The 25,697-nt window shown below is 44.9% G+C and overlaps 1 protein-coding gene across 3 annotated transcripts in view; it reads left to right on the forward strand.

The window, feature by feature from the left end:
* The window catches only part of LOC138197291 (lissencephaly-1 homolog), a 36,161-nt gene that overhangs the window by 5,418 nt on the left and 5,046 nt on the right, over positions 1 to 25,697 (forward strand). For all 3 annotated transcript variants that reach the window (XM_069148002.1, XM_069148003.1, XM_069148004.1), the window contains exons 2-10: positions 2,541 to 2,854; positions 13,755 to 13,839; positions 16,968 to 17,042; positions 17,324 to 17,530; positions 21,525 to 21,693; positions 23,078 to 23,180; positions 23,335 to 23,563; positions 24,966 to 25,067; positions 25,218 to 25,374. In XM_069148002.1, the coding sequence (XP_069004103.1) occupies positions 2,823 to 2,854; positions 13,755 to 13,839; positions 16,968 to 17,042; positions 17,324 to 17,530; positions 21,525 to 21,693; positions 23,078 to 23,180; positions 23,335 to 23,563; positions 24,966 to 25,067; positions 25,218 to 25,374 (1,159 nt within the window). In that variant the 5' untranslated portion in view covers positions 2,541 to 2,822. The remainder of the gene's footprint in view (positions 1 to 2,540; positions 2,855 to 13,754; positions 13,840 to 16,967; positions 17,043 to 17,323; positions 17,531 to 21,524; positions 21,694 to 23,077; positions 23,181 to 23,334; positions 23,564 to 24,965; positions 25,068 to 25,217; positions 25,375 to 25,697) is intronic.

The raw sequence follows: 25,697 nt of genomic DNA on the forward strand, positions 1-25,697 counted from the left end.
AAAATAGTTGTGTTTTGATTGTTATGCCATTTTCAGATCCTGTGCAAGGCGGTCCACACGTTTGAAACATGCAGGTGCCATCTTTTGCTTGGCCTCATAAAAACTGAGATTATGCACAGATCGCAGATTTTGACGGGACGCAGTGGGTGTGGTTCATTACGTTACCGAGGTACCACTTCCTTGTTGCTTTCTCAAATCAAAAGAGACGGACAATGTTTTCCCTGATTTGTGAAATACGGCCTTTTAACAACTCGTCAGCAAATTAAACAACATCTTTCAGAGTCAGCGCCATCACTGTAAGGGGCCCTGTTATTGTACGGTTCCTGCTGCTACACAAAGACAAGAGAATCAATGGGAGGAAGACACATTACCATTATTAACCATCAGTGGGCAGATTTATAGATGCACCACCGCTGTGGCGCATACCTACTTCCATCTAGGTACGCTATTTTGCACTCAGCCAATTAGCCTGATTATGGGATTGTGCAAACATTTTGCTCAATAGTGAAGCCACAAATGAGATTTTCAGAGAGGGGAGTCTGTAACACATTAATGGATACACCAAAAGTGATGACAGCTGCCAGCAGCACACAGGGAGGTATCAATATATAGTGGATGACCTCATTTTCACACACGATAGCGGTTGTACAGACTGATGTGGATGGTGCATGCCTTAAATGCCTGTTTTGAATATAGACTTTTTAGAAAGAGCCATTTTTTTTTTTACCTGTGCTGTTGCAGTGCTGTGGCCCTGAATCATGGCGGGGTCGTTGGGTAACGGCCAGAAACCCCCAGCACGTCGTAATCCACACACAGTAAGAGGACATTTGGACTGCTGTCAGGTGGTGACATCAGGGTGCAGAGGTTAGCTGTTGCCCACATTAGGCTGTGCTTGAGCAGTTTTCCGGTGTCAAATACGCAAATAAATAAGCAAACACATATTTTATAGATTCCGCAGAGTGAACTTTTGCTGTGGTCTTTTTCTGCAAACAAAAGCCGGAGTGAAAAGGAGGCATTTTCCCTTCGGGTAATGTCACTTCTGCATCTTCAGCTGAAATGAGGAACGTGTGAATTTTCCTTCATTGCAGCTTCCTGATGCGTTTCCAGTCCTCATGGCTACTCTCGACACACGACCGCTTCCTTCACTGTGCCTTTCCCATGCGGCAGATCTCATGCCAAGCGCACATTGTACCCTGTACGTGTTTCCGCACGTCTCCCTCGCTGCAGTCTTGACCGTTTCTTCCGGGTCTGTGGAGGAAGTCTTTTGGCTTATTTAGCATTTTTGTTTACTGGTCTGGCAGAGATTTGGTAAGGCTGGTCCCAGTAGACTAAGAGGCTTATTCCATTGGGTAGCTGCTCTGGTAAAGAGCTTTTCAAGAGGACGATGCAGTGTAGGAAAAGGACATCATTACATCTTCGTTAGCTGCGTCATATTTTGTCGACATTTATTATTCCTCACATCACTACTACACTCCGGACAATAAATGAATTCTCACATTAACACGGACACATTTTTTTTGATGACACAAATGTTCATATTGATTTCATCGCGCCTTCAGCCCGGCCAGCCAGCACTTCAGATGATCTCGCAGTGAGACGATAGGGTCAGGGGAATTTGACAACAGCACGGCCGTTACTCGAGCCCGCTCGGCTGTGTCCTGTTTTTCTTTTCGGTTGCCAATCTGAGAAGAGAAGTGCGTCGCTGGGAGAATGTGGGTCAGCTCTTGTATGCACAAAGTGTGGCATTTGCCGCAAGAGCAGACTTGAGCTCTCAAACCAGACTGGTGACATGTCAGGCTGACGGGAGTAGAAGTGGAAAGACAAATGAAGGAGCAGTTTGTGGAATGGAGGTGTTTTTTATTTTTTATTTTTATGAAATGTCTGATATATGGCTCTATATGGAGACTGCACTTTGTTTTTGTGCTCCCAGCAGGTCTATGTGTTGAATTAACATGAATTGAACAGCATCTAAAGCTCTTATTTTGAAGGCTGACGCTGTCGTTGTTTATATATTAGTCACAGACCGACTGTTCTGTAAAGCTACGTCACTTTTAGCTTTTTTTTTTTGTAACTTTTAGCCTCATAGTTCTCCAGGTTCAATGAATAAATTTAAAAAAAAAAAGATTAGAGCTAAAATATTTCTGTGATGTGCAGCAGGAATATTATCCCAGGAAGTGATTACATATTCATTCCTTTATTAGGTAGTGCTTTAAATAAATCGCATTTTTCTTTTCTAAACTTGCAATTTTTTCGAATTCTCGCAATTTTACGCCAAAAAACCTCACTTAAAACTCCGCAAATTCCGTCGCTATTTTGGAGAAAATCGGCCGGAAAATCGAACATTCTTGATCGCGACAATCACCAAAAAAAAACAAACTCTGCGATATCCTGGAGGGACTGATAAACTGGTGCAAACGCTGACGCAGTTCTCTGGGCTATAAACCTTTTCATCTCCACCCCCCTCTTCATGTTATCTGTCATGCATACCTAATGCTGACTTCCCCCCCCTTTCTCTCTCTCTCTCTCTCTCTCCCCTCTAGATGCAGTGTAGACTCGGCTGGTGACTGGTCTGCAGGCTCGCCTCTTCTCTCGTCCCTGGAGTCAGCCGGTTGGGGGGCAGATTCCTGCGTTCCCCTCCTCTCAGTCTTGAGTCTTTTGTCTGGACAGAACCACCAGCCTACCACTGGAGTACGCAGCCCGTCCTCGCCCGTGCTGCTTGGATCAGCACAGCTCATCTCCCGACTGAGGAGAGCGCGGCAGCTGCACGAGATCACCTTTTACTAACTGATCCCTCGCGGCCCCGCCCACACCGCCCCGTCACCATGGTGCTGTCACAACGGCAACGAGATGAACTGTAAGTCGTCAACCCGCCTTTCAGAGCATGTGGCTGTGACGTGAAGACGTCACGTTGAACATTTATGGATTCATGCGTTATCATTTACCTGTTGCCTCTTGCCTTTTAATTGTTTCATGCAGCTGCTCATTCGACCACATTGTTCTTATACCGCAACTGTTTTTATTTTTTTTATTGCAACTTTGAAACAATGGACACAGTTTGGTGCTTCTCTCAAAGACGGGGGGAGGGGGGGTGTTTCCAAGTAGGAAAGAGCAGTAATAACTTCTTGGCTGCCGTTAGCAATTATTGTCATGATTGATTGATTGATGTGCCCATTATTTTTCTTGATAAATAGTCGCGTATATAAAACGGTGAAAAATGTCCAACACGAAATGACCAACCCTTGAGTGTCCGACAAAAGACAAACGTGTTGCCATATCATAACAGATGAGGAGTTAGACCGAGGAAAAGTTGGGCATTTTTACTTAAAAAGTAATTTAAACCATTATTCATTGATAAAATAGAGCAGACAATCAGTGTGCTTCCAGGTAGGGATGTGTACTGACTAGAGGATTCAGTTAAAACACAGATGTTTGGTAGTTTTCTCTCCTCGGTCCCCCTCAGGAGGAATCAATGACTCATTGAAGGTTCCTCAGCTGCCCTGAGGCCTGAAGCACAAATGTATTGATCTTCCACCTACACTATCTGCCCCTAGACATGTTAAGTATTCACAATTTGCCGGATGTGACCTAAGTAAAAGCTCAGAGTCCCACCTTTGCCCCACAACACACACGAAGGAACGAACAGGGATCCTGAGTGTTCGTGCATTTGCTTTGTGCACGCCGTCAGCACTAGTAGGGATTCTGCAGAGACACCATGTGCCCAAAATGTCTGAAATGTGGCATACAGACAAAGGAGAACCTCCACATGGGCTGTGTGGTATGTGTCAAGCGAGTGGGAAAAGAGAGAGGGTCTGTAATAAGGGAGGGGGGGGGGGGGGTTCAGTTTGGCTCTGCTGAGTCAGTGGGCTTGCTAATTAACCCCAGAGATGGGGAATGAAAAAGTTAAAGCATCTCATTGTGAGATACAAAGTCCTAGGAAGGAGGCAAGATGATCTGGTTGAGCTTTAGTCCATAAGACTCTCCCTCCATTTAAGTTGTTAAACCCACAGATTAAAATTGAATATGCTAGAGATCTTGGCCTCTGATTTAAGATGATGACCTTGTTGACTCTTATTTTCTTCGCCGTCATGCAGTGTCATTGAAAAATGCATCAACGGTCACATGACAAGGCTCTGAACATTCCTAACAGTGTTTCAGTGTTTTTCTGTGATTAGTGCAGTGGGAGGAGTCTGTTGTTATGGAGAGGTCTATTGGAATGCTAATCTTTCATGCTATTTGCTATTCAGAAGAAGCTGCCAGGACCCCCCATCCACCCATTGCCCTCCCCATCCACCCAAAGCCCCCCTATCAACCCAACACCAACACCCCCCCCATCCACCCAACACCAACACACCCCCATCCACCCAATGCCCCCCCATCCGCCCAACACCAACACACCCCCATCCACCCAACGCCCCCCCATCCACCCAACACCCCCCCCATCCACCCAAAGCCCTCGCATCCACCCAACCCCAATGCCCCCGCATCCACCCAACCCCAACACGCCCCCCCCACCCACCCCCGCATCCACCCAACACCAACACACTCCCATCCACCCAATGCCCCCCCATCCACCCAACACCCCCCCATCCACCCAAAGCCCTCGCATCCACCCAACCCCAATGCCCCCGCATCCACCCAACCCCAACACGCCCCCCATCCACCCAACCCCAACACGCCCCCCCCACCCACCCAACACCAACACCCCCGCATCCACCCAACACCAACACACTCCCATCCACCCAACGCCCCCCATCCACCCAATGCCCCGTATCCACCCAACACCAACACCCCCGCATGCACCCAACACACTCCCATCCACCCAACCCCAACACCCCCCCATCCACCCTACGCCCCGCAACCCTCTTTTTTTCTGTTGCTCAAGTCTCTGCCCTGTGGCTGACAGGAAACTGGTGAGACCACTTGAGTCCCATTCAAGCCTCCGCTGCATTACGCCCGTTGGAGATGTCGCTCGGCTCAGTTGATGCTCTCATTGATTCGGACATAAAGTGCCCCAAAGATCTAATTTCCTAAATCATTTGGGGAGCCTGCCTGGAAACCCAGCTGCCTGTTTTGATTCAGTCAGAGTGGGTAATGGGGACAGTGACCGGCTGCCTGGCGGCTATTCACGCTAATTTTTCTTTGGGCCCCCTCCTCTCTTTGTCACAACCTTTTTTTTCCATCAGGCAGCAAACAAATAGATTTTTTTTTTTTTTTCTGTTGCATTCAGGCATCCTCTTCCCCTCTTCAGTGTTTTCAAGCTTCAGCTGTCAAGCAATCAAACGGCTGCAGGGAGCACTAACATTGCTGTATGTCTTTAGCGTAAATGATTTGGCATTGAATTTTTATTTATTGTCTTTCTTAAAATAATAATAAAAAAAAACCCTGCATTTAATCCTCCCTTATAGTTTTTGGTTTTCCAGTAGTTATTGACCTTCTGTTTGACATAAAAGGCAGCGTAACAGTTTTATTACCCCAGCATGGAACAACATGTTTTATAAAGAGAAATAATCTTTGTCTCCTAAACTGGTGCTATTTTGTCAGCACCACAGTCAGATGTTGTGATGGCGCAGCATCTTCACAACAACTCTATTTTGGCCTCGCTTAGCCAATGAAAAGCGCACTTGTCTTTCTGTCCAGGGTCAGGGGACTTATACCCGCCAGCCTTCAGTAAAAATAGACACAGAACACAAACTATCTGCTCCCTTGAAAGACCTGGAGGCACCCGAGTGCAGATGGACCTTTTGCTTTTGAACTTTCTCTGTGCTTTACAAAGAAAATCCTCTCAGCCTCCCCCCCATGTCTCGGGCTACAAGATGGCTCATGTGATTTTTGTTCTTTTTCCATCATCCCCCGGCTGTACGTGTGGTGACATAACAGATTAGCTGCCATTCAAAGATGACTATTTGAGCCAGAGGCCGTCAAAGCGATAGTAGTATGAGGACTTTACGGTGACAAACAACATGTGTTCAGGTCGCTGGTCTGATTCCCAATATCCTGCCATCGTGTTTACCTGCCCAGGTACTAGTCTTCTCATAATCCCGTGTTCCTACACATGCAAATAATGCTCCCGACTCCAGTTTCTTTGCTGCTTCACTTTGTCTACCTGAGCCTCGGATCACTTCTAATGTACAGCAGCTGGGATAAAGTGTAAAAACAGTACCAGCATCAGGAAGTGACAAGACACAGTAGCTGCATGTGATTTATCAGGAGGCTTCCTCAAGAAAGGCAATGGATTTCCTCCAAAACGTGAAAGCATGCTGCTTCGTTCAAGTGCAGAAAGTTAAAACACGAACACTTTTGCGGTTGTGATTTAAAAAAAAAACAAAAAAAACAAAAAAAAAACACGTCCAGCATACAAGTCAAACTTTTTTTCAATTCATTCACCCACCCCCCCAAAAAAAGGATATTTTTGTAAGACAAACACGTGTTGGCAAAAGCGCACATTGATATCGATTTGGGTGCGTTTTAAAAGAGTTGAGCTGTGCACCCGCCTACTTGAAGTCGTGATTGCATTGTCAGTTTTAAGTGTCCGTGACCAGATTTGTGGATTTAAGGCCAAAGCGTCTACCGTTTTCATTAATTGCACTGATTGCATTTATGCGGCACAAATTGGATCCAGAGGCGCGGCATTTCAAATAGCTTTCATGTGTCTGTGTTTGGGTGTGACAGGTGTCTCCTGGGTCGGGCGGGGTTTTGCATACAGGCATTTGTGGCTGGCACACGGACACTTTCTCTTGGACGGTCTGTTCCCCGGCCTCCCCGTCGGTGCTCAGTGTACTGAACACAGCTGGGTGCATCTGCAGGGGGTCTGTCAGCAATATGGATCTGATTTTTTGTTTTGCCCCAGGACTGACACACAGATGGACTGGCACAGTAACAGTCCCTCTTTTCTAGACTATTATGCCATATCCACCATTCACTGTCCCCTGTAAAAAAAGAGGAACAGGCAACCGGATGTAGAAACCTGGAACTGTTGTACTTCTAAGTTTCCAATGATTATCCGACTTCGTATCGTGTTCGTCCTTGTTCATTGTTCGGATTCAGAAATCGTTCTTGTTCTTGTTTCCTGTCAACAAAACCACTCTTTGTGCGTTTGATAACACACGTGTATTCATCAAAAAGCTGCAGCAGTCAGTCCATTAATTAATTAGGGAATTCAGAATCTGCAACTATTTGGGTAATCTATCAGGTCCTCGTCATTTTTTAAGTAAGAATGCTCATATCGGCTCCTAAAATGTTATGCTTTTCTTTATTCAGGCATGATAGTAAAAAAATAATATTTTTTTAAAACAAGCTATCTAAACACATCTGATTGAACTGTGGGGAAATTCTAAACTTCAGCTGGGATTTCTTTTTTTAAAAACAACCTTCATCGCAATGAAAAAAAAAAAATCCAGTTTGACAAAAAGAAGTCTGTTCTATTGGCAGCTCTGCTTGAAATAGCATTAAATACAACTACAGATATTAAACAAATTGTTACCTCAGTAGAAATTGTTTGGTAAAAAACAGCCTGGCTGTCTCTTCCTCTCTGTCCGTATGTTTTGCACTGGAAGCAGTCTCTTAAATATGTGCTCTATCCTGGTTATCCTTTGTTTAGCCAAGGTTCATGGGGTTAAAGAAAGTCCATTTCACGCTGGCTTCAGCTCGTTCAACAAAGCCCCATCATCACCATGTCCACATGCCACACGCCCAGTATAGAAACAGTGGGACTTTGGTGTGTATCTTGGTGTGTAGACCAGACAGCTGGTTTTTCAGGCCTGTGCTGCTTTTGATCTTATATGCGTTCACACACACACACACACACACACACACACACACACACACACACACACACACACACACACACACCGAGGAATAATCACTCTTGTATTAAGTCTACTCTTGAGTATAAAGACGGAGCTGGAAAGACCTTTTCTTTTCTGCGGATCGTACTGAGAGGGAGTTTCCTCTTTGAAGTTTTCTCCTGGCTTAAGGCTTGATCTCCTCTGCAGTGCTCTTAACTTATATGATGGCAGACTGCCTTTTTTTCCTCCACTACCTACCTGTTTCACATTGAAACTAGCTGCATTATGATAATCATCCTTCTGAGAGGCTTTGTGATGGAAAAATAAGTCAGACATCTAGTGAAGGGCATTTCTACCTCTCTTCTCTTCTGAAATGATGTGATGGATTAATTGGCTGGTCAATCTGGGTGGTGACTGCCTCCAGGCGACATGCTTCATGTCTCCGTGTAACCAAGGCCAGAGGCTCCTCTTCATCAGTCAAGCTAGAGAAATAGCTGATCGGTTACAGTTTTCAAAGAGATCAGACTCTAACTGGGCAGTTACGCAATCCTGTCATATGATTTTGTTGTTAGTTATTCTCCCAGAGAAGTGATCAGCTGTTCAGTACCAAGCTAATTTAGCTCTTTACACACTGAACCGTTAAAAAAGGAGAGGATGTTTATGTTCTGTAAAAGTCAGTGCAGTTTGTTTACCAATGATATGATCAGCCTGAGATGCAGCTGGATGAACCGGGAGTGGAGGACATCATGTGGTTCTTTCAGTGGTCAAGCTTGAAAAAAAGTTTTCTTTGCTGGCGTTTACATCAACTCCAACCAAATTACATTGTGGAGCTTTCTCTGCTTCTTTAGGTCTTAAATAGGAGAATTAAAAGAATAACATGGGTCTATTGCCTTTGTTCACACATGAACTAAAAAGAAAAAAAAAAATCTGGAAACCACCTTGAGTTTGCTGGATGTGTGGTGGAGCTCTGCTCAGCTTTTGACCTCAAATGAAGACAGTACCACCCTTTGTTTCCACACTAAGTTAGCAGAGTCTGCACTTGAAGGTACGAATAAAATGAATCTTTTCTTTAATATTAGGACATTATTTTTCTTAAGCTTGTGGTTTTGCTGCTCGAATACCGAGTAGGGACAGTGGTTGCGTCACCACACAGCACCGACCCGTCCTCCTTTGATGTGCACAGAGAGACCAACGGTTGGAACAACCTCTGTTCCCTTTCTGGTGCACAGACATAAGAAATATTAGGCCCCGTTGAGCCTAATGGAGAGATAATGGCACAGTACGGTGTGAATGGCTGAGGGTTGTACCGTCTGCCCGAAGAAAAAAACAAAACACAGACTGTGATATACGCTCATGAAGTAATCCATAGGAAGGGGGATTTTATATGTGCCAAAGGACTTCTCAGAGTGTAGACTTTTAGCTACTTTCTCTTACACATTTATCAGGAGGCCGATACATAGTCTGGTCTAGAAAGGTTGCTTTGTAAGGTTTGTGCCGGCAGACAGATATATGGCAGAGGGAGCTAATGGAAGTGCTATGTTCCTAATGTGTTGTTAGTTAAATGTATCATAATCTGTGCCATGACAAGTCAGTGGTTGTTGGCTGATTAATTTCTGTGCTCTGCTAGTCAGTAAATCTATTGATTACTAAGCATTTTGATATATGAACTGTGCAAGCATAAATTTATGAGTTGCCAGTGTACATCTGGAAACTAAATTACCGAATAATCAAAACAACCTTGACATAATGATGTAAAATACATCAGGATCTAAAATACTGGAAACAAGAATTAGTGACACCCCTAATGTTTTGTTTGTATGTTGCCAAGTTTCAGCATTCATCAACAATTTTTTTTTTCATAATATATTATATATAAAAATAAATTTTCTTTACAAGGATTGCTATTGTTAAAACAGCTTGTAGTTTGTTAGCAAATTAATTCAGACTACGAAGAAAGTATTATTCATTCAACCTCCAGGCTTCACCTTCCGCTTCAAGTGGTGTAACTCAAGTGTGCCGATAGTCCTGCTAGAAATGTGTAATAAAAAGTATAAAGAAAGAGTCAGAAATGTTGGATAATACAAAAAGGCCCAGCCACTTTAATCATTTGCACATTAAGTGGTGAAGTCGGTCAACAGGCAGAGGCTGTGTTAGTAAGTGTTGCTCATTTCTAAGGGGATGTTGAAGTGTCTGATCATGGAGCGGGAACTGGGAGGAAGTGATGTCACTGGAGGGCTGACTCACCTCACTCTTCTCAGAAGGGTGAGGTCATGCATCACTCCCTCCTCTCTCTCTCCCCCGTGTCTCTGTGCGTTTCACAGGCTTTCCCACTCGCTCCATTAAGGGTTCATATTGCATGAGAGAGCAGCGCTGCACTGGAGATCTGATGGACCACGGCACTGACGTGACCGACGTGGGCCTCGAGTACTTAATGACGCTAGATTACTTGTACTTGTAAAGAGATGTTGGTTTTTTTGGGAATAGTAAGCAGTGATGAGTACCGTGTTCATTCATGATGCGCTCAGACGAAGCTCTTCGATCGCACTGAAGCAGAGAAAGTATGCAGATACAGTATTGTTCTATTGTTCTGTTTCCCCCTTCTTCTCCTTTTTTTTTTTTTTCTTTCCCCGTCTGTCCTCTCGGTCCACGTACTCGCCCTGCCCTCTTTCTCACCATCTCCCCATCACGTCATGCTGTGGGCTGCGAGTAACCATGGAAACCAGCCGGTTTGCTCGCCTTCTGTCGACATTAGTACACTTCTCCCTCATTTCCTCATGTTTCCTCTCTTTTCTCACAGTCGTTGGACATTGCATATTGGATTTTTTTTTTATTTTTTTTTTTTACATTTTTATTGTCTGCTGATGAACAAGTTTTGTTTGTCTGGCACATCCAGGGTGAAGTCGGGGTGGCAGGGGGTGGTGGGTCCTCTGTGTTGATGTCTGCCAGCACTGTGGCTTTGTTATTGTCTGCTGCTGTTCAGCTGTGTGTGTGTGTGTGTGTGTGTGTGTGTGTGTGTGTGTGTGTGTATAAATATTAGCCCCCATTTTGTTCACTTGTTTTGCTTTATGGCTGAGCGGTTGTGTGTCTGTGTGCTCTATTGTTCTTACATGATGCAAAATCACACTACGATTCACAATTACCATCTCGTCCCCTGAAGCTACAAAGATAAACTGCACCACCGTGTGGTTTTCATATAACGTATGCGTTTGAATCTAAAATTGAAATCACCAGTGACTTTAGTGACATGTAGCTGCTGTTGGCTGCCAGCTTGTCCTCCTGACGCTTTCGTGCAAGTGCTTGTTGTTAAGTGGTGGCAGCACATCAGCTGGTAAACAGCCCGCACACACCCACACCGCACCAACGCCTCCCTCACCTGCTTATACACTTTCTCAGACATGCTCGCACACCTCGGCCCGCCTCTCTAGTTTTTCTAGACGTGCAGGCTGTCTGAGGAGTAGATAACCTCCTGCTAACCTTGAGCTGTAATAAGGTTTGCTCCTGGTGTCATGGGGATTCAGGTGGGCAGGGGCAGAAGGGTGTTTCGGTGCTCAACGCTGACCGAGAGGGCGCAGGGGGCACGGGCTGGGCTGACAGATTGTGCCCCCCACCCCCCACCCCCCCCGGCCCCCTTCATATTGGCACCTCAAAGCTTTGCCTGCCTGACAGCTTGTCTGGAGTCTCCTGGCATTAATGGTGTGCACAAACACAGGAGGGCCGAGATGATATTGTATTACTGTTTGAGGAACAGAGCATATTTATTAGGCATTCATGAATTCGGTGTCTTGAGTTTGTTTTCTTTAGGTAATTATTCTGTCTTTTGAATGCAGGTTTTTTTTTTTTAAGGTGCAGCTGGAAATGCACAAAGAAACACATCCAACATTTGACGTTGAAGAATGTTTACATTACTTGTTTGCTTATTCCAACTTTTCTTTTAATGACTTAAGATCTTCATCACCACACATTGATAAAGCTAGGGGATATACTAAAGAGATATAAAAAGAAACTCTGCCAGAATCAAATCAGCAGAGGCCATACCATGGGTTTAAACTCCAGGGCCAAGGAAAACAACCATTTTCAGAGATCGTGCAGCTCTCGTCTAATTATTGCAGGTTTCTGGTTTCTAGAGGGTTTAAGTGCTGTGACAATTATCATAATAATGTTGAATTAGAATTACCCTGTCTGCTAGAAAAATGACAGAGAATATCAAACAGTATCATTACTTGAAATACCCATCCTTCTTATTGAATGGTGCAATTTCAGAGTCTCCCTGAACGCCTCCTTCAGATTCAACAGTTCTTCTTTGCTCTTACCCCTCCCATCCTCTCTCACCTCAGTGCTCCCAAGTGTTTCACCAGCAGTTTTCATGCCATGTTTTTGGACGGTCTTTATTTCAGTGCAACTGGTTCTGGATTAGTCAGCAGCACCATGTCGGTGGAAAAGGGTTAACTGAAACAGTTTTACTCGACCTTTATGGTTTAAATAAGTGCATTTAATTGGGTAGAAAATATTATTCTGTTGTCACAATGCAGTTAAACTAAAAGTAGATGTCTGACAATATTGAATCATCATGTAATCTATGCTTAAGGGCCAACAAACCGTCCTGAGCCAGTCGCTCGCGTTCTCCTCAGGTGAAGCCGGTCCTCTTCATGTCTGCCCCCAGGTCACACCGCCATGTCCAGAGAGGGTTTGCCTTGTTGTTCTCGATGGTAGGTGTGCGGAGGCCAATCGATCTCCAGCGTCTTTGGAGGATTTCTTCTTTCTGCTGGTTGTTGTCTTGTTCGCTGCCACAGTTCTTCAGCGCTTATCCGTTCTGGCCAGCGAAATCAAAGAATTATGCCCAGTCTCAAATTAAAGTGTTGCCCTACTCTACTTACAATAGTAGAATTACCCAAGTACATGAAGTGCATACACAGTAAGTGGAACATCTTGGTTGGAAAAAAGAAGTAAAATAAATAATTAACTCTTCTGCACCCTCATGAGAATCTAATTAGATGGAGAATAAAAGCCTGAACTTGTTGAGCCTGGCTTGAACCTCATTAATAACTCTCGGTAAATTGAACTGCTGCTGAGTCTGCAGCCGTAAAACAGACTGCTGTGTGTGTGTGTGTGTGTGTGTGTGTGTGTGTGTGTGCATGAATGCGTATGTTGGCTGTGTGTGTGTTTTCTCTCATGGCAGCTCAGGAGACAAAAACAGGAAGAGTGAAGGTAGCTTCCTCTGCTCCCTTTCAGCTCTGCCTGACTATTGTCTGTCCTATCTGGCCATCTCTCCTCACATATTTGAAATAGTGGGCCTGTTACACGCCGATGCTACCATCCCCACCACCTTTTGTGCCGGCTCTCTGAAAGGTGCGCTGTCTTTGAATGTCTGCTGGTGTTTGTGTTTTGTCTGTAAGCTAAGCCTGAAACGGAGATGCGCTGGAGCAAAGTATCGGTAGCCAGAAGCTCCTAGAGTTCACGGGGATTACTCTGCCTCCATGATTCGTCTATCTTTTCTTTTTCTATGTGTATGCGAGTGTTGCCGAGACGTACACTGACTCATTTTCCCCGTATCTACACCATGGGGAGTCGTCCATTCCCATTATTTGCCCACAGCAACAAGAGCTCATTATAGAAACCAGACAGATGTGTTCTCAATTTGTGTCAAATGGGTGGCGAGAGAGAGAGAGAGAGAGAAAGAAAGCGGGAGAGACTGTCTGTCTGTGTATATTGTTATAGGTAGTGTTGGACTGCATTTATGCATGCAAAGCATTTTTTATTTTTTTTGATAAAGTGTGATAACAGTCTGGATGTGTGAAAATCATGTACAATTTACATCTTTGTCTGGCACGTTTCCTGACGCGCCAATTTCCCGTCTTTGTTTTACACTGTTGAATACAGCTCTATTCCTCCCGTCGTTCCTCATGGCACTTTAACCACTATCTTGTCTGCTAATCAGGAGAACTAATTATGGTTCCTCTTTGTCTGTTCCAGAAATCGAGCGATAGCCGATTATCTACGTTCCAATGGATATGAAGAAGCGTATTCCACGTTCAAGAAGGAGGCGGAATTAGATAATGTGAGTAGATTAAGGTTGGACACATACATCCGCACAGCCAATCAGACCAATTTATACACACAATATGCCTTGATTTCAACTTTGTCTCATTTAAGTCAACATGTTCTCGAGTGTGACCGGGAGCACCTGCACCCAATTAGGACGCTCTGTCTGATTAGAGGCTCTATGCTGCATGCTTCAGCTAGTTCAGCTAGTTCATTCTGAGAGAAGCCTTTATTTACCTGTAAATATTCCATTTAGAGCACCACTGTGAGATAGATATACATGTTTTTTTAGGTTTTTTTTTTACATTATTCGCTTTTGTTTTCTGATTAGATCAACTTGGGGGTTTAAATATGGTTAAAAGAATCAGTGGCCACTTTATTGGGTACATCTGTATGTCCTGCCATAAAGTCTACTTGTATGCTACCTATAATGTTCGGGTTTTATTTGGCATTATTGCAGAGATGTTAATGAACTTGTATCTTTTAGCACTGACCATGTACTTGATAGAATGTAAATAATAAAGCGTTTCCTGAGTGTATCTTCCTTCTCCTTAGATTAAGACCACAGTAATAGAGCTGTGTTTAGTCTTTAGTCTTCAGACCTGCTGAATATTACGTTTTGGCCGAGTTCTTCTCATTTGTCCTCTTTGTACCTTTCTCCTTCTTTATGCTGACTCTGAATTTCCCTACGCAGCTATTTTATCAATTTACAATTCATAAAGCAAAGCAACCATATAAAATGAATGCAGTCTAATAGAGCAGTCGTGTAGTAAATCCTGCATTCATCAAGGTCATAATGTTTTTTTTGTTGTTTTTTAAACCGTTTTAGAGAGCTGATGATTCAACTGTATGGGCATTATGTAGGATGTAGCTGGTGGTTGAGTTGTGTATTACACAGGTGTTTCCTATGTAACCTACCCGTATTAATGTGCAGTGAATGGACAGAATAATTATAGAAAAAAAAAATCTACTTCCAAATGGATAACACCAGTTGAATCAACTAAAATGGTGAGGGTAAATCTTGCCTCATTGAAGGCTCTAACGATCAGCACATTATAACCTTCATGACTGTATTAGACTGCATTTTTAGAAGAGATTCAGACACCCAGTACAGTGACCACTTTAACGTCATCATCGTGAGTGTAGCACAAAGCCTGAATTGGAGTGAAATCGGCGATCAACACATTTCAACGATACATATTTTCACAAACTGTGCTCCTAATATTTGATTCCGGTGCTTTCTGCAGTTTTAGGAGCTCTTTGACAAACTTATCAACCCATGTTTGTCAATACTCATTCTCATCATCCCATTTTCTTGTGAGCCTTTTCTTCATCTCCCTGCTTCTTATTCTGCCTCTTCTAGCAGCTTTTCTCCCAACTTGCCTTCACATGACACCCCACCCCCGTTTCTGTGTCTTCATCCCAGTCGTTCTCCATGTGGCACTCCTTTGGAAGCAGGCTGAATAATAGATGAATGGCACGTAGGGATCGGTGCACCCTGTGGGGTAATGGCGCTCGGGCACGCACACCTTGGCAGGGCCGTGCTAAAACAATCAAGTGCTTTGAGGAGCCTTTTCCCTTTCACCACATTGTTAGACACTCACTACCTACATTTCTGTATGTGGTTGGATTTTGCCCGGTGTGAATTAAAACGTTCTTCACCTTGGCCCTTTTGTAACTTTGTGAGTAGCAGTTTAAGGTTAATGCAATGCCAGACTGAGCGCGCCAGAAGGAATAATTAATAGAGGTCATGCTCTAGTTTTTTTTTCTTGCCTCGTGAAAGAAAGTGTACATACCAGCATGCACAGATAAACACCCTCACATACTGAACGTGGATATTACCCACTGCCAATAGACTGACGGGCTGCTATGGAGTCTGGCACTTGTGTGTGTTGTGTGTGTGTGTGTGTGTGTGTGTGTGTGTGTGTGTGTGTGTGTGTGTGTGTGTGTGTGTTGTGTGTCTGTGCGCATGTGTGTGTCCAGGCAGATGGCAGATTAGATGATTGCAGACTTTTCCAAACTGGATTCCCTGCTCTCCTCCCATGTTTTCTTTCTCCTCCATTTCTCCACAGTGGCTCAGTGCTCGTCTTTGTCTTCTTTTACACCTCGTGTTCGCCTGAGGAATCACCTCTCGTCATTGAGACGTGTTAAATATAAGCATTGGTTATTGCCGGGGACTCTCCACACCTCAAGGATGTCTGCTTTGTTTCCAGCCCGGGCTGAGGAGGTAGCTGTGAAATTGGAGAGCAATGCTAATTTTCTCCCTCACTGACACCCGTGGCTGTCTGTCAATGTGGGTTTTTGATGCTTTGATAGTTAGTAGCAGCCTCCAGGCATGGATATACACACGGTGGCACCAGAACGGTTGTGCGTGTGCTGAATAAGGCTACACAAAGCAATGCCTCTTATCTCTGTTAGTATGTTTTTCCTGCGTGTTTAATTTTAGAAACTATAATTAACAGTAGCCTATTTGAGTTTTGGATTTTAGTTAGTGCGGAAACAATGAGTAGCTGACAGAAAATAATTATTTTGCTTATATGTAGCAGACTAAAAGAATTAATTGTGAAAATATTTGGTGGCTTCATTTAAAATTGGTTAAAACCCCAATTTGATGTTTGGTTTGCATGTGGCGACAGAGCAAACACGCCAGTGCATTGTTTGTTTTCGTCTTGGCAGTAAGAACTGGACTGTTCGTGCCATGAAGTCCGTTACATAAACGGTAGCGGCCAGCTCGAGGTATTAACCTGCAGGTGGAATCAGGCCTCCGTCTGCCAGGACGGCCACAAGTTAACTTCCACCGCTGCCTCCTGTACCGGGTGTGTGGCTGTAAGCTGCCTAAGCCTTTCTTGTCTGCAGGAGATTAGCTTGTGTGAGATGGATTAGGACTCGGGTGTGTGTTTGTGTGCGTGTCGTAGGTATGCGTGTGGTACAGTAGGTTGGTGGTGTCTGGCAGTCAGCGTTGGTCTGTGAGGGGTGTGTAAATAATTCCCTGTTCTTTCTTACTATAGCCAAAGACCTCAACATGCCACCCCAGCTGCCCCCCCTCCCCCCCCACACACACAGGCCTCCCCGATTATGCTGAGCCCGCGACTTTGATTGGCTTTCTCTGCCTGTTTGCCTGATGCCTCCCCTTTTTCTCCACAGAATGAAGAACTGGACAAGAAGTACGCCGGCCTTTTGGAAAAAAAATGGACCTCAGTCATCAGATTACAAAAGAAGGTTTGTGGGTTTTTTTCCTCCTCCGAGAATGCTTGTGGGGATTGTAGTCTTGTGAATAGTCCGTGACATTACTGCTGAATCCGCTGGTAACACTGAAGGGCGGTCTGTGAAGGAAAGCGTCGACCCAGCTGTTAACGTATAACAACATGTTCAAAACACAAACTTGGCAGCCTTCCAAGTTCTGTGTGCGTTTCCTCTCCACCTTTAAGTCTGGTGCAATTATCCAGGTATGAGCTCATCACTGTACGCTTTCCTAACTTGCACCTTTCCGCCGTGGGCAGGTGATGGAACTGGAATCCAAACTGAATGAAGCTAAAGAGGAGATCACGCTGGGTGGGCCCGTAACTCAGAAGCGCGACCCCAAAGAGTGGATCCCACGCCCTCCGGAGAGGTACGCGCTGAGTGGCCACCGCAGTCCAGTCACCCGCGTCATCTTCCACCCGGTCTTCAGTGTCATGGTGTCGGCCTCTGAGGACGCCACAATAAAGGTCAGTGCTGGGAAACGCCGCTTTGACAAATGGATTTCTTTCAGACTTTGCCTTGAAATACAGCCGTGAAACCGAATATACTTGATCTTTTGTCGTCAGTTGTCAACAAAGTTGTTTTTGTGGTTTTTAAACACTTCCTGCAGAGAGCTGAGCGTCTCCACATTAGTGTGTTATTTGGGCGGAAAGTGTAAAAGACGTGACATCACTCCCCAAGTCTGTAAATGAAGTCCTGTAGGTTTGTGTTATTCAGTATCATTTAATTTGTCAAATGACGCGTCATAATAAACAGACTTTATTATGAAAAAAAACAACCTAATTTGTGTCAGCAAACATGTTATCAGACATTAATTACAGTTAATTAAAAGTGTTGATATCAAACTGAGTTCTCAGAGCTGGATTTCTTGTTATGTTTAAGTAGTGCAGATAAAGATGTTGGTGGTAAACAGGCTGGTGTAAGTACCCTGCTGATGGATGCACAGAGAAAAGGACATTTTTTTTGTCAACATTTCAACAAAAACTCATTATTCAGATGCCGTCTATCTCCAGCTCGCACAGATGGCACAGCTGTCGCTCTGTATGGGTCATATTTGACTATGTTAATGTTTTCATCTCCAGTGTTTGGACTAGAGCAGACATTAACGCTTGTGAGAAATGTTCAGACATAATATCGCATGTACAGCATGTTTTCAAAGACACAAAGACTTCACAAACGTTTAACGGTCTGATTTTGGACGGAAAGACACCTGAAAGACGAAGAACAAATTGTCTGGCTTCAGAGACATCATCCTCCTCACATGACAATGATCCAATTCAGGTTTAAATTGAATGGACTTGTCATTTTTTTTATTTGTGCCAGCTTGGTGGCAGCTCCACCACACAGCTTTGTGTCACTGTTGAATGTTGCTCCTCGCTCCTGCTCACTTCCCATCGCGCTTCACTTCCTTCAGCATTGCCTCCACTGCTCTGACTGTCCTTCCGGGATACGCCCTCGGTGACACAAGCATCTCTCCCCGTGTCATCTACGTATCCCTAGTTTCCATATTTAAACTCCGTGGTCTGTCTCCGGGCTATTTTTTGCAGCAGCGTTTCTCCACTGCTTCAACGCACAATGCCAATACGCTGCTGAGCTGTTTGTTCTGGATATTTTATTTATGAGACAATAACAGACACTTGTACATCCTCCTCCCCTCCTCCCTCCCCCTTGGCTACATCCACACAGCAGGGATCTCCCTGCGTTTTGGGCATCTTCTTCCTCTTGCAGCCCCACCCGTCCCTCCCGCTGCAGCCCCGCCTCTCAGCATCCTGCCTCATTTATTTTCCACTTAAAGCATTAGCTGCCCCGTCCCGACTGCCCCACCATCAGATATCTATCCCTCAGGAGCAGTCAGGCCTGTGCACAAATCTGAAATTCAGCCCTGCTTTCTTGCACATCTCTCCCTGGTCCGACCTGACTCCCCCTGTGTCCTACTTTCCTCCTCCTGAGGAGTGCCGCATACATTTTTAACCACGGAGTAGACCTCTTGTCAAGTGCACGGAGAAGCACAGGCTGAGAGGCTGGTCGACGTGAGGCAGCCTGGCCTGATAATCAGACTGAACTGCCTGTCTGTTAATGTGTAGGAGCCGTTAGCTGCCTATCTTAGTTTAGCATGAAGACTTAAAGGAGGAGGGAAAAATAAATTAACCCAAAGGTAACTAATTCTAGCCGCCTCTGAAGCCCACTAATCAACACTTTGTCATGTTTGTTTGATCCGTGAAAAAAAAAAAAATCGAAGTCTAAAAGCAATAATGTTCCAGTCAAGGAACCTTTTTGTGTCGTAATATCTGTAAATTGACCTCCAACAACCCGCATATCTAATCTCATCCAACATCGGACCAGTTTTATACTTTTAAGTTGCAGCTTTAAGGACGGGCAGAGCTGCTATTAAACTATTTAGCGTTGCGAAAGATCAATTATCTGCACTGTACTGGGTGCAGCTGGTTAGTTTACTATAGTTGTGCTGACTGGTCAGAGTCGGTCTGTATGTTCACAACAATAATCATATCACAGAAGTCTTCTGAATGCGGACATTTACTAATGCGATATTTCTTCTTTTTCTTGCATGTATTGTTCATAAATAAGCTTTACTGCTCCTGAAACTTTTCACTGTAGAAAGGTAACGTGTCGCTACAATAGCAACGGCTACTTGAGCTAGTCGTAAACCAGTAAACACGGTAGGTAACGTTGCGCCAAATATTGGTCTTTTTCCTCAGTCCAGTATCTGTAGTGGATGTGGTTGTGTCAGGTCATAGGAGGTCCTCGTGAATGTGTCACCCGCTTGGAAAAAGCGTTTGTAGCTTCCGTGAGCCGATCAGGAATGAGTTACAGGAAGTAATAAGACAAAGCCGGAAAACGTTTTTTTTTCGTTCCCGTTAATCCATCCGATATTTCTCATCCCTCGTCGGGAAGCAGGGTGTTAATTGTCAAAGGCTTTTGCTCTCTGTAATCAAATTAAATTCTTGTTTTGTGCGTTCTTCCTACTCGTTCCTCTATTTGTGGAGAACTCGAGGTAAAATCTTCAGATGGCAAAAGTATTTAAAACAACACGCTGAACCAAAAACGTAAAAAAAAAAAAAAAAAGGGTTAAGTGGGGGAGGTGCGACTAATAATCTCAGTCCAAAACACAAAAAGGGTTTGCACACTCAAATCAAGGGACATTTCTTAGTTTTTAGTTTGACAAATAAAATGAAGCAGGCATTGCTTAAATGACAGAGTCCATGTTCATTTTTTCCCTGAGCTCATAGTTGTTAATATAAACCAAGTAAAAAAAAAAGGGCATCATTGATTTGCACGTGCAAACCTTTAGTCCCGCTGTGGGCAGTATGTAAAGCGTGCCTTCCTGGTGTCGAGCTGTGCACGCTCAAGACCTGGTTAACATGGTAGACCAGGTTCATTTAAACCAGGGCAGGGAACTCAAGTCTCCGCTTATTCATTGCTTTCTTCACAAACGGCACCTACAAAGGCAGTCTTTGTATTATTGTTGGCTTTTGAGTGACAAACAGTCGAGGCATGTCCACCGAAAGACGTAAACTACTACTCATCATGAAATGGGGCGAGTTTTTTTGGCCGCCGCATAAATAATACCACGGAGAAGTGCCAGGAAGAATGATCAGCCTCGTAGTGTTAAGTAACAGGTCGTCGATGGATTATGTCTGCTGATGAATACTCGTCCACTGTAGACCGTTAAACCGGGTGTACCTCCAAACACATGAACTCAATTGAACTGCTTGAGGATAACACCTCTCTATGTGCACTCCGTAACTCATGGCCATCTGTGGCTTCCTTTAGGGAGGGGGCGGAGAGTGAGGAGGATTGGGGGAGGAGAGAGTGAGGGGTGGGGTGGGGTGGGTGGGAGGAGGGGTCTCCTGTCACCGTCTGCCCCAAAAATCCCCCACCCCAAGAGAGGAACCAAGGAGGCTTTATCCCTCTGTGACAAACCGTCTGTCTGCTTAAAAGCCAGAGACGCAACAGCTTTCTCAGTCTAGAAAATCAGGCTTACTAGTGTTCACTCCCCGTTCTGTCTGAACTCCAACTGGCAGCGCCACACTCGGCACAATAAACCCGTGTCTTGGCTTTCATCAGGCCTAACTGTAACCCTAATCGACATCTGGGCATATGCAGCCCCCGCTTTTAGCATCTGTAATGTGTCGCTCTGTAATTCAAACCACCGAGTGTATAAAGTCTCCAAAACGGAGGACCGTATGGTCCTAAGTTCAGCCTTTGTTTCATGATTGTGCCATCGGCACGTCTCACTGTTGGGGGCAGCTCGGGTCTCTCTCCCCGCTGCTGGACTGCTCAGCTGGGATCGATGGGACACGAGGCCACAGATGATGCAACATCTGGGGGCTGCCTTAGGTTTGGAAAAGGGGTTCAGTTTGATATGAAGAGCAAAACAGTGTGTTTCTCAGTGGATGTACAGACTTTAAAGATCATGAGAGACTACGCTCTTCTCCTCAGGTGTGGGACTACGAGACAGGAGACTTTGAGCGCACACTGAAGGGCCATACAGACTCTGTGCAGGACATCTCATTTGACCAGACTGGCAAACTGCTAGCATCCTGCTCTGCAGACATGACTATCAAGCTGTGGGACTTCCAAGGCTTTGAGTGCATCAGGACCATGCATGGTAAGAAGATAAAAAAACATTTTATTTCTTCAGCACTTTTGCTACATGAACACGCTTGCGTTACGGTTTCCGTGTTATTGCTGTCTAAACGATTTTAATGTTGCTGATGTGGCTCCACATGCGGAGATTCATGAGCAGCCCCCTTGACAGATAGACTGGAAATGCGTGCAGGAACCTGCATTCAGCTCTGCAATCATTTTGAATCTTAAAGAATTGGATCGGGTTTTTAGTTTAACTATCTATATTCTTATTTGCATCTTTGCATCTACAGTTCCTGTGCTCGCACTATCGCTGAAGCAGTCCTTCGGCATACTCCCCCTTTTTTACGCTCTTAATTGCCAAGTAAAGGGTGGCGGCGCAGTTCACGTGTGCTCCTGATGTAGGGCCGTACAAATCATTTGGTTCTCATCTTCAAACCTTTACTAGGAGTGCCCATTAACATTTGACTGTGCAGCAGACATCAATGAATATTTATGAAATAATAAGCCTACTCCGTGAACAGACCAAAAAAGAAAAAAAAAAGCGCTGGCTTTCTTAAATTTATGCTGGCGTTGCAAATCCTGCATTTTGTGCCAGCCAGCGACAGATTTCACTGGTTGCCACTGGATGAGCTGCGTTCACTGTGCAGCAAATACCTGTGCAGAGATCACGGTCGAAAACCTTTTACTAAACTGAGCCTGCTGTTTAGGTTTGTCTCCACCATTTCTTTTTTTTTTTTTTAGCCCATCCTTCTTTTTACCACCAATTTCTATTCCCTTTTAATATATCTACTCAACCTTTCCTCTTTCATTAATCCACTCCACTGTCTTTTACATCTTAACCAAAAAAAAACACACGCGCCCAACTGGTGAAGTAGATTAGTGCCGATTTGGACAGCAGTTTAATTATCCTCTTCAGCACCCAATGGCACTTTTCTGTGGAGCTGCCACGCGTTGTTATAGCCTCACGGCATGTGTAAGTGCACAGACACACGCATGCAGTTAAAGTGGCCTTTTGGATTATACTTACTGTTGTCTTCATCTGTTTAGAAGCTTAAACGTGGCCTAGCGTCTAAGTAATTAGGCATCTCTTATTCTCCGTGGAGCAAAATAAGCCCTAGCAAATTGGCTGCTTGGCTTGTCGTTTAATTGGCTAATTATGACTAAACCCATCGTTCTTTGGGTGTGTGGGGGTTGTTGGACGCTGAAGGTGTGTAAAAATTGTAAGTGAATTTTGATCGTGGTGGTCAAAGTAAAGGAGGAAAGATTAAAAGGATCTCGTGTGTTGACATCTGAAATGATTAAACTGTGTTTTCCCCCGGGTTCAGATGTTCCATGGGATTGACAGGTTCATAAATCTTTATTGAGTCTCTGGCTCCTACCGAGATGTTGTCTTTGTCTTCCAGGACACGACCACAATGTTTCGTCTGTAGCCATCATGCCCAACGGAGATCACATCGTTTCTGCCTCGAGGGACAAAACCATAAAAATGTGGGAGGTGGCAACTGGGTACGGAAAAAAAAAAAACCCCACCCTTAAACCATTCTCAGAACCGCAATGTGTTTTCTATGATGTCGTGCTTTTAACTCATCACATTTAACTCTGACAACTTGGTAAGTCTTCTGGTGTGTTTCTTTTTTTGTTGTTTTTTCTTCTCCGTTAGCTACTGTGTGAAGACCTTCACGGGCCACAGGGAGTGGGTCCGCATGGTGCGGCCCAACCAGGACGGCACACTGATCGCCAGCTGCTCCAACGACCAGACGGTTCGCGTGTGGGTTGTGGCCTCCAAAGATTGCAAGGCTGAGCTGCGGGAGCACGAACACGTGGTGGAGTGCATCTCCTGGGCGCCGGAGAGCGCCTCCCCCACCATCCTAGAAGCCACAGGCTCCGAGGTAAACAACTGGCTGGAGATCAATTGAAGTGTGACGACAGACTGTCACTGTCGTGTTAGGTGGACTCGGTGTTTATGTACCAGGACCACAGACTGGACACGAAAGTGGACGTAGGTTCCGGGTCCAAAATGTCAGGCTGATTGGGGCGGGGGGTGGGGGTGTGCCTTAAGCTGCAATACCACCGGGTGCCACTAGAGGTCGGCTCTAAAAGGGCTCCGGCTCCATAGGCTGCTGTTCGACTTCTCTCATGAAATTTTTTTTTCCACGAGTCATTATGGTGTCATTCGCTTAAGGCACTCCTTCGAATCAGTTTCCTGGCGGTCCTTCTGAAAATAATCCTGTCATTAATTAGCTATGGGGCTTTAAAAAGCGGTATGCTCTGGGCGTGTCTGTTTGATTGACAGGCCTGTGCTGCAGTCAGATTTCCGCTATAGGAAGGCGGGGCGTAGCGTCCTCGGGTTCCCAATCCGATCCACCGCTCGCCTCAACGTGACCACTTCCGGCTCCAAAATAACAAAATGGGTGACTGTTGGTTGACACTCGATCAAGACAAAGTTTGGGATTTTGGCGTGTTCGCCTCACACGATCAGATGATGGGGAGCGTGTTCCCTCTCGTCATGCGTAGCCATATCGGAGGCTTTCGTACATCACTGCTCAGACTGACGGCCACGTGAACCCACCAAATGAAACGAAGTGCGTTCGTGTGCACACGCAAGGACAGAAGAACCACATGGCCTGAAGTCAGTCCTCCTCATACCTTGTGATCTCGAGTGTGTCCAATTGTAGCCTTGACAGATTAAAACAAAATAGTCCCTTGCGGCAGATTTCCCTTTTCTAACCTGTGTTCACTTGGTGTTGTTCCGTTTCTTTACTTGAACGTAACAAGCGGAGGGGCTTCAGATTACTAAATCAAACTGGACAGACGGCTGTCGTCACAGATGTTCTTAAAGCAGTTGCCAGCAATGTAAAACACTGAATGTCCCTGAGGTCTTGTGTTTGGGATACACCGACTAACACAGTGAAACACGGTCACTGATGGTTTCATGCAAAGACGTACCTGCTTACCTCCAATGTGGATTTCAAACATCTTTATTACTGTGTTCATCACACTTTGTGTTAAATGTAGCAGTTTTATCAATTTATTTAAGCAAATCCCTTTCTTTCTGCCTGCTGACAGATGAGACCGTTTCAAATGTGTTTTATTCATGTGGAACAAGATGCAGTTTCCTTTTAAATAAGTTTTCAAAATGATCAGAAATAATGTGCAGAATTTTGTCTGTTTCTACTTTAAAAAAAAAAAAAAAAATATATATATATATATATATATAGAAAAGGCTTTTATGTTGACGAGTGTGTTTATCGTCTGAGCATACAATATTTCTTCCCCTTTGTGCCTGAGCAGTCCAAGAAGAGCGGGAAGCCGGGCCCCTTCCTGCTGTCGGGCTCCAGAGACAAAACCATCAAGATGTGGGACGTTAGCATCGGCATGTGCCTTATGACACTGGTGAGCACCGTCTCTTGCTAGCAGCCTTGATTTGAACGGTTTGTGTGTTTACAGTTCGGGGCGAAACGTCTAGACTGAACGTATATGTTGCTTGGTGAATGAGATGAACTGGGTGGCACCTGCATCAGCAGCGTCTTGTCCGTCTCGTAGGTTGGCCATGACAACTGGGTTCGCGGGATCCTCTTCCACCCCGGAGGCAAGTTTATTGTGACCTGTGCAGATGACAAGACCTTAAGGATCTGGGACTACAAGAACAAGCGCTGCATGAAAACCCTGTGTGCCCACGAACACTTTGTTACCTCTCTGGGTAAGCAACCCCCCCCCCCCCCCCAAAAAAAAAAAAAAAAAGCTCCATGTTTTGTTATTGCTTGTCCAGTTGGTCTCGCGAGGCGCTGCAGGAAAACCTCTCTGTTCTAACTCTTTGAGTAGCGGCTCGCACATATTTGTTTCAGATAGGAGGTTGAATAATTGTGAAAGAGCCCAGCCTCTCCACCAGCGTCCTGAGGCTTGCTGGCAGCTGGGGTTTTAAGAGGTAGACGAGCGCTCCAGCATTTTCCCTCCTCCTCCTCCTCCCCGTATCTGCAGCTTTTCAGCAGATCAAGGCTCGGGAACTCTCCTGAGGAGCGCTTG

This window comes from Embiotoca jacksoni, unplaced genomic scaffold, assembly GCF_022577435.1.
Source record: "Embiotoca jacksoni isolate LCO1_2020_lvr unplaced genomic scaffold, fEmbJac1.0.p SCAF_14, whole genome shotgun sequence".
NCBI classification, from domain to species: domain Eukaryota; kingdom Metazoa; phylum Chordata; class Actinopteri; family Embiotocidae; genus Embiotoca; species Embiotoca jacksoni.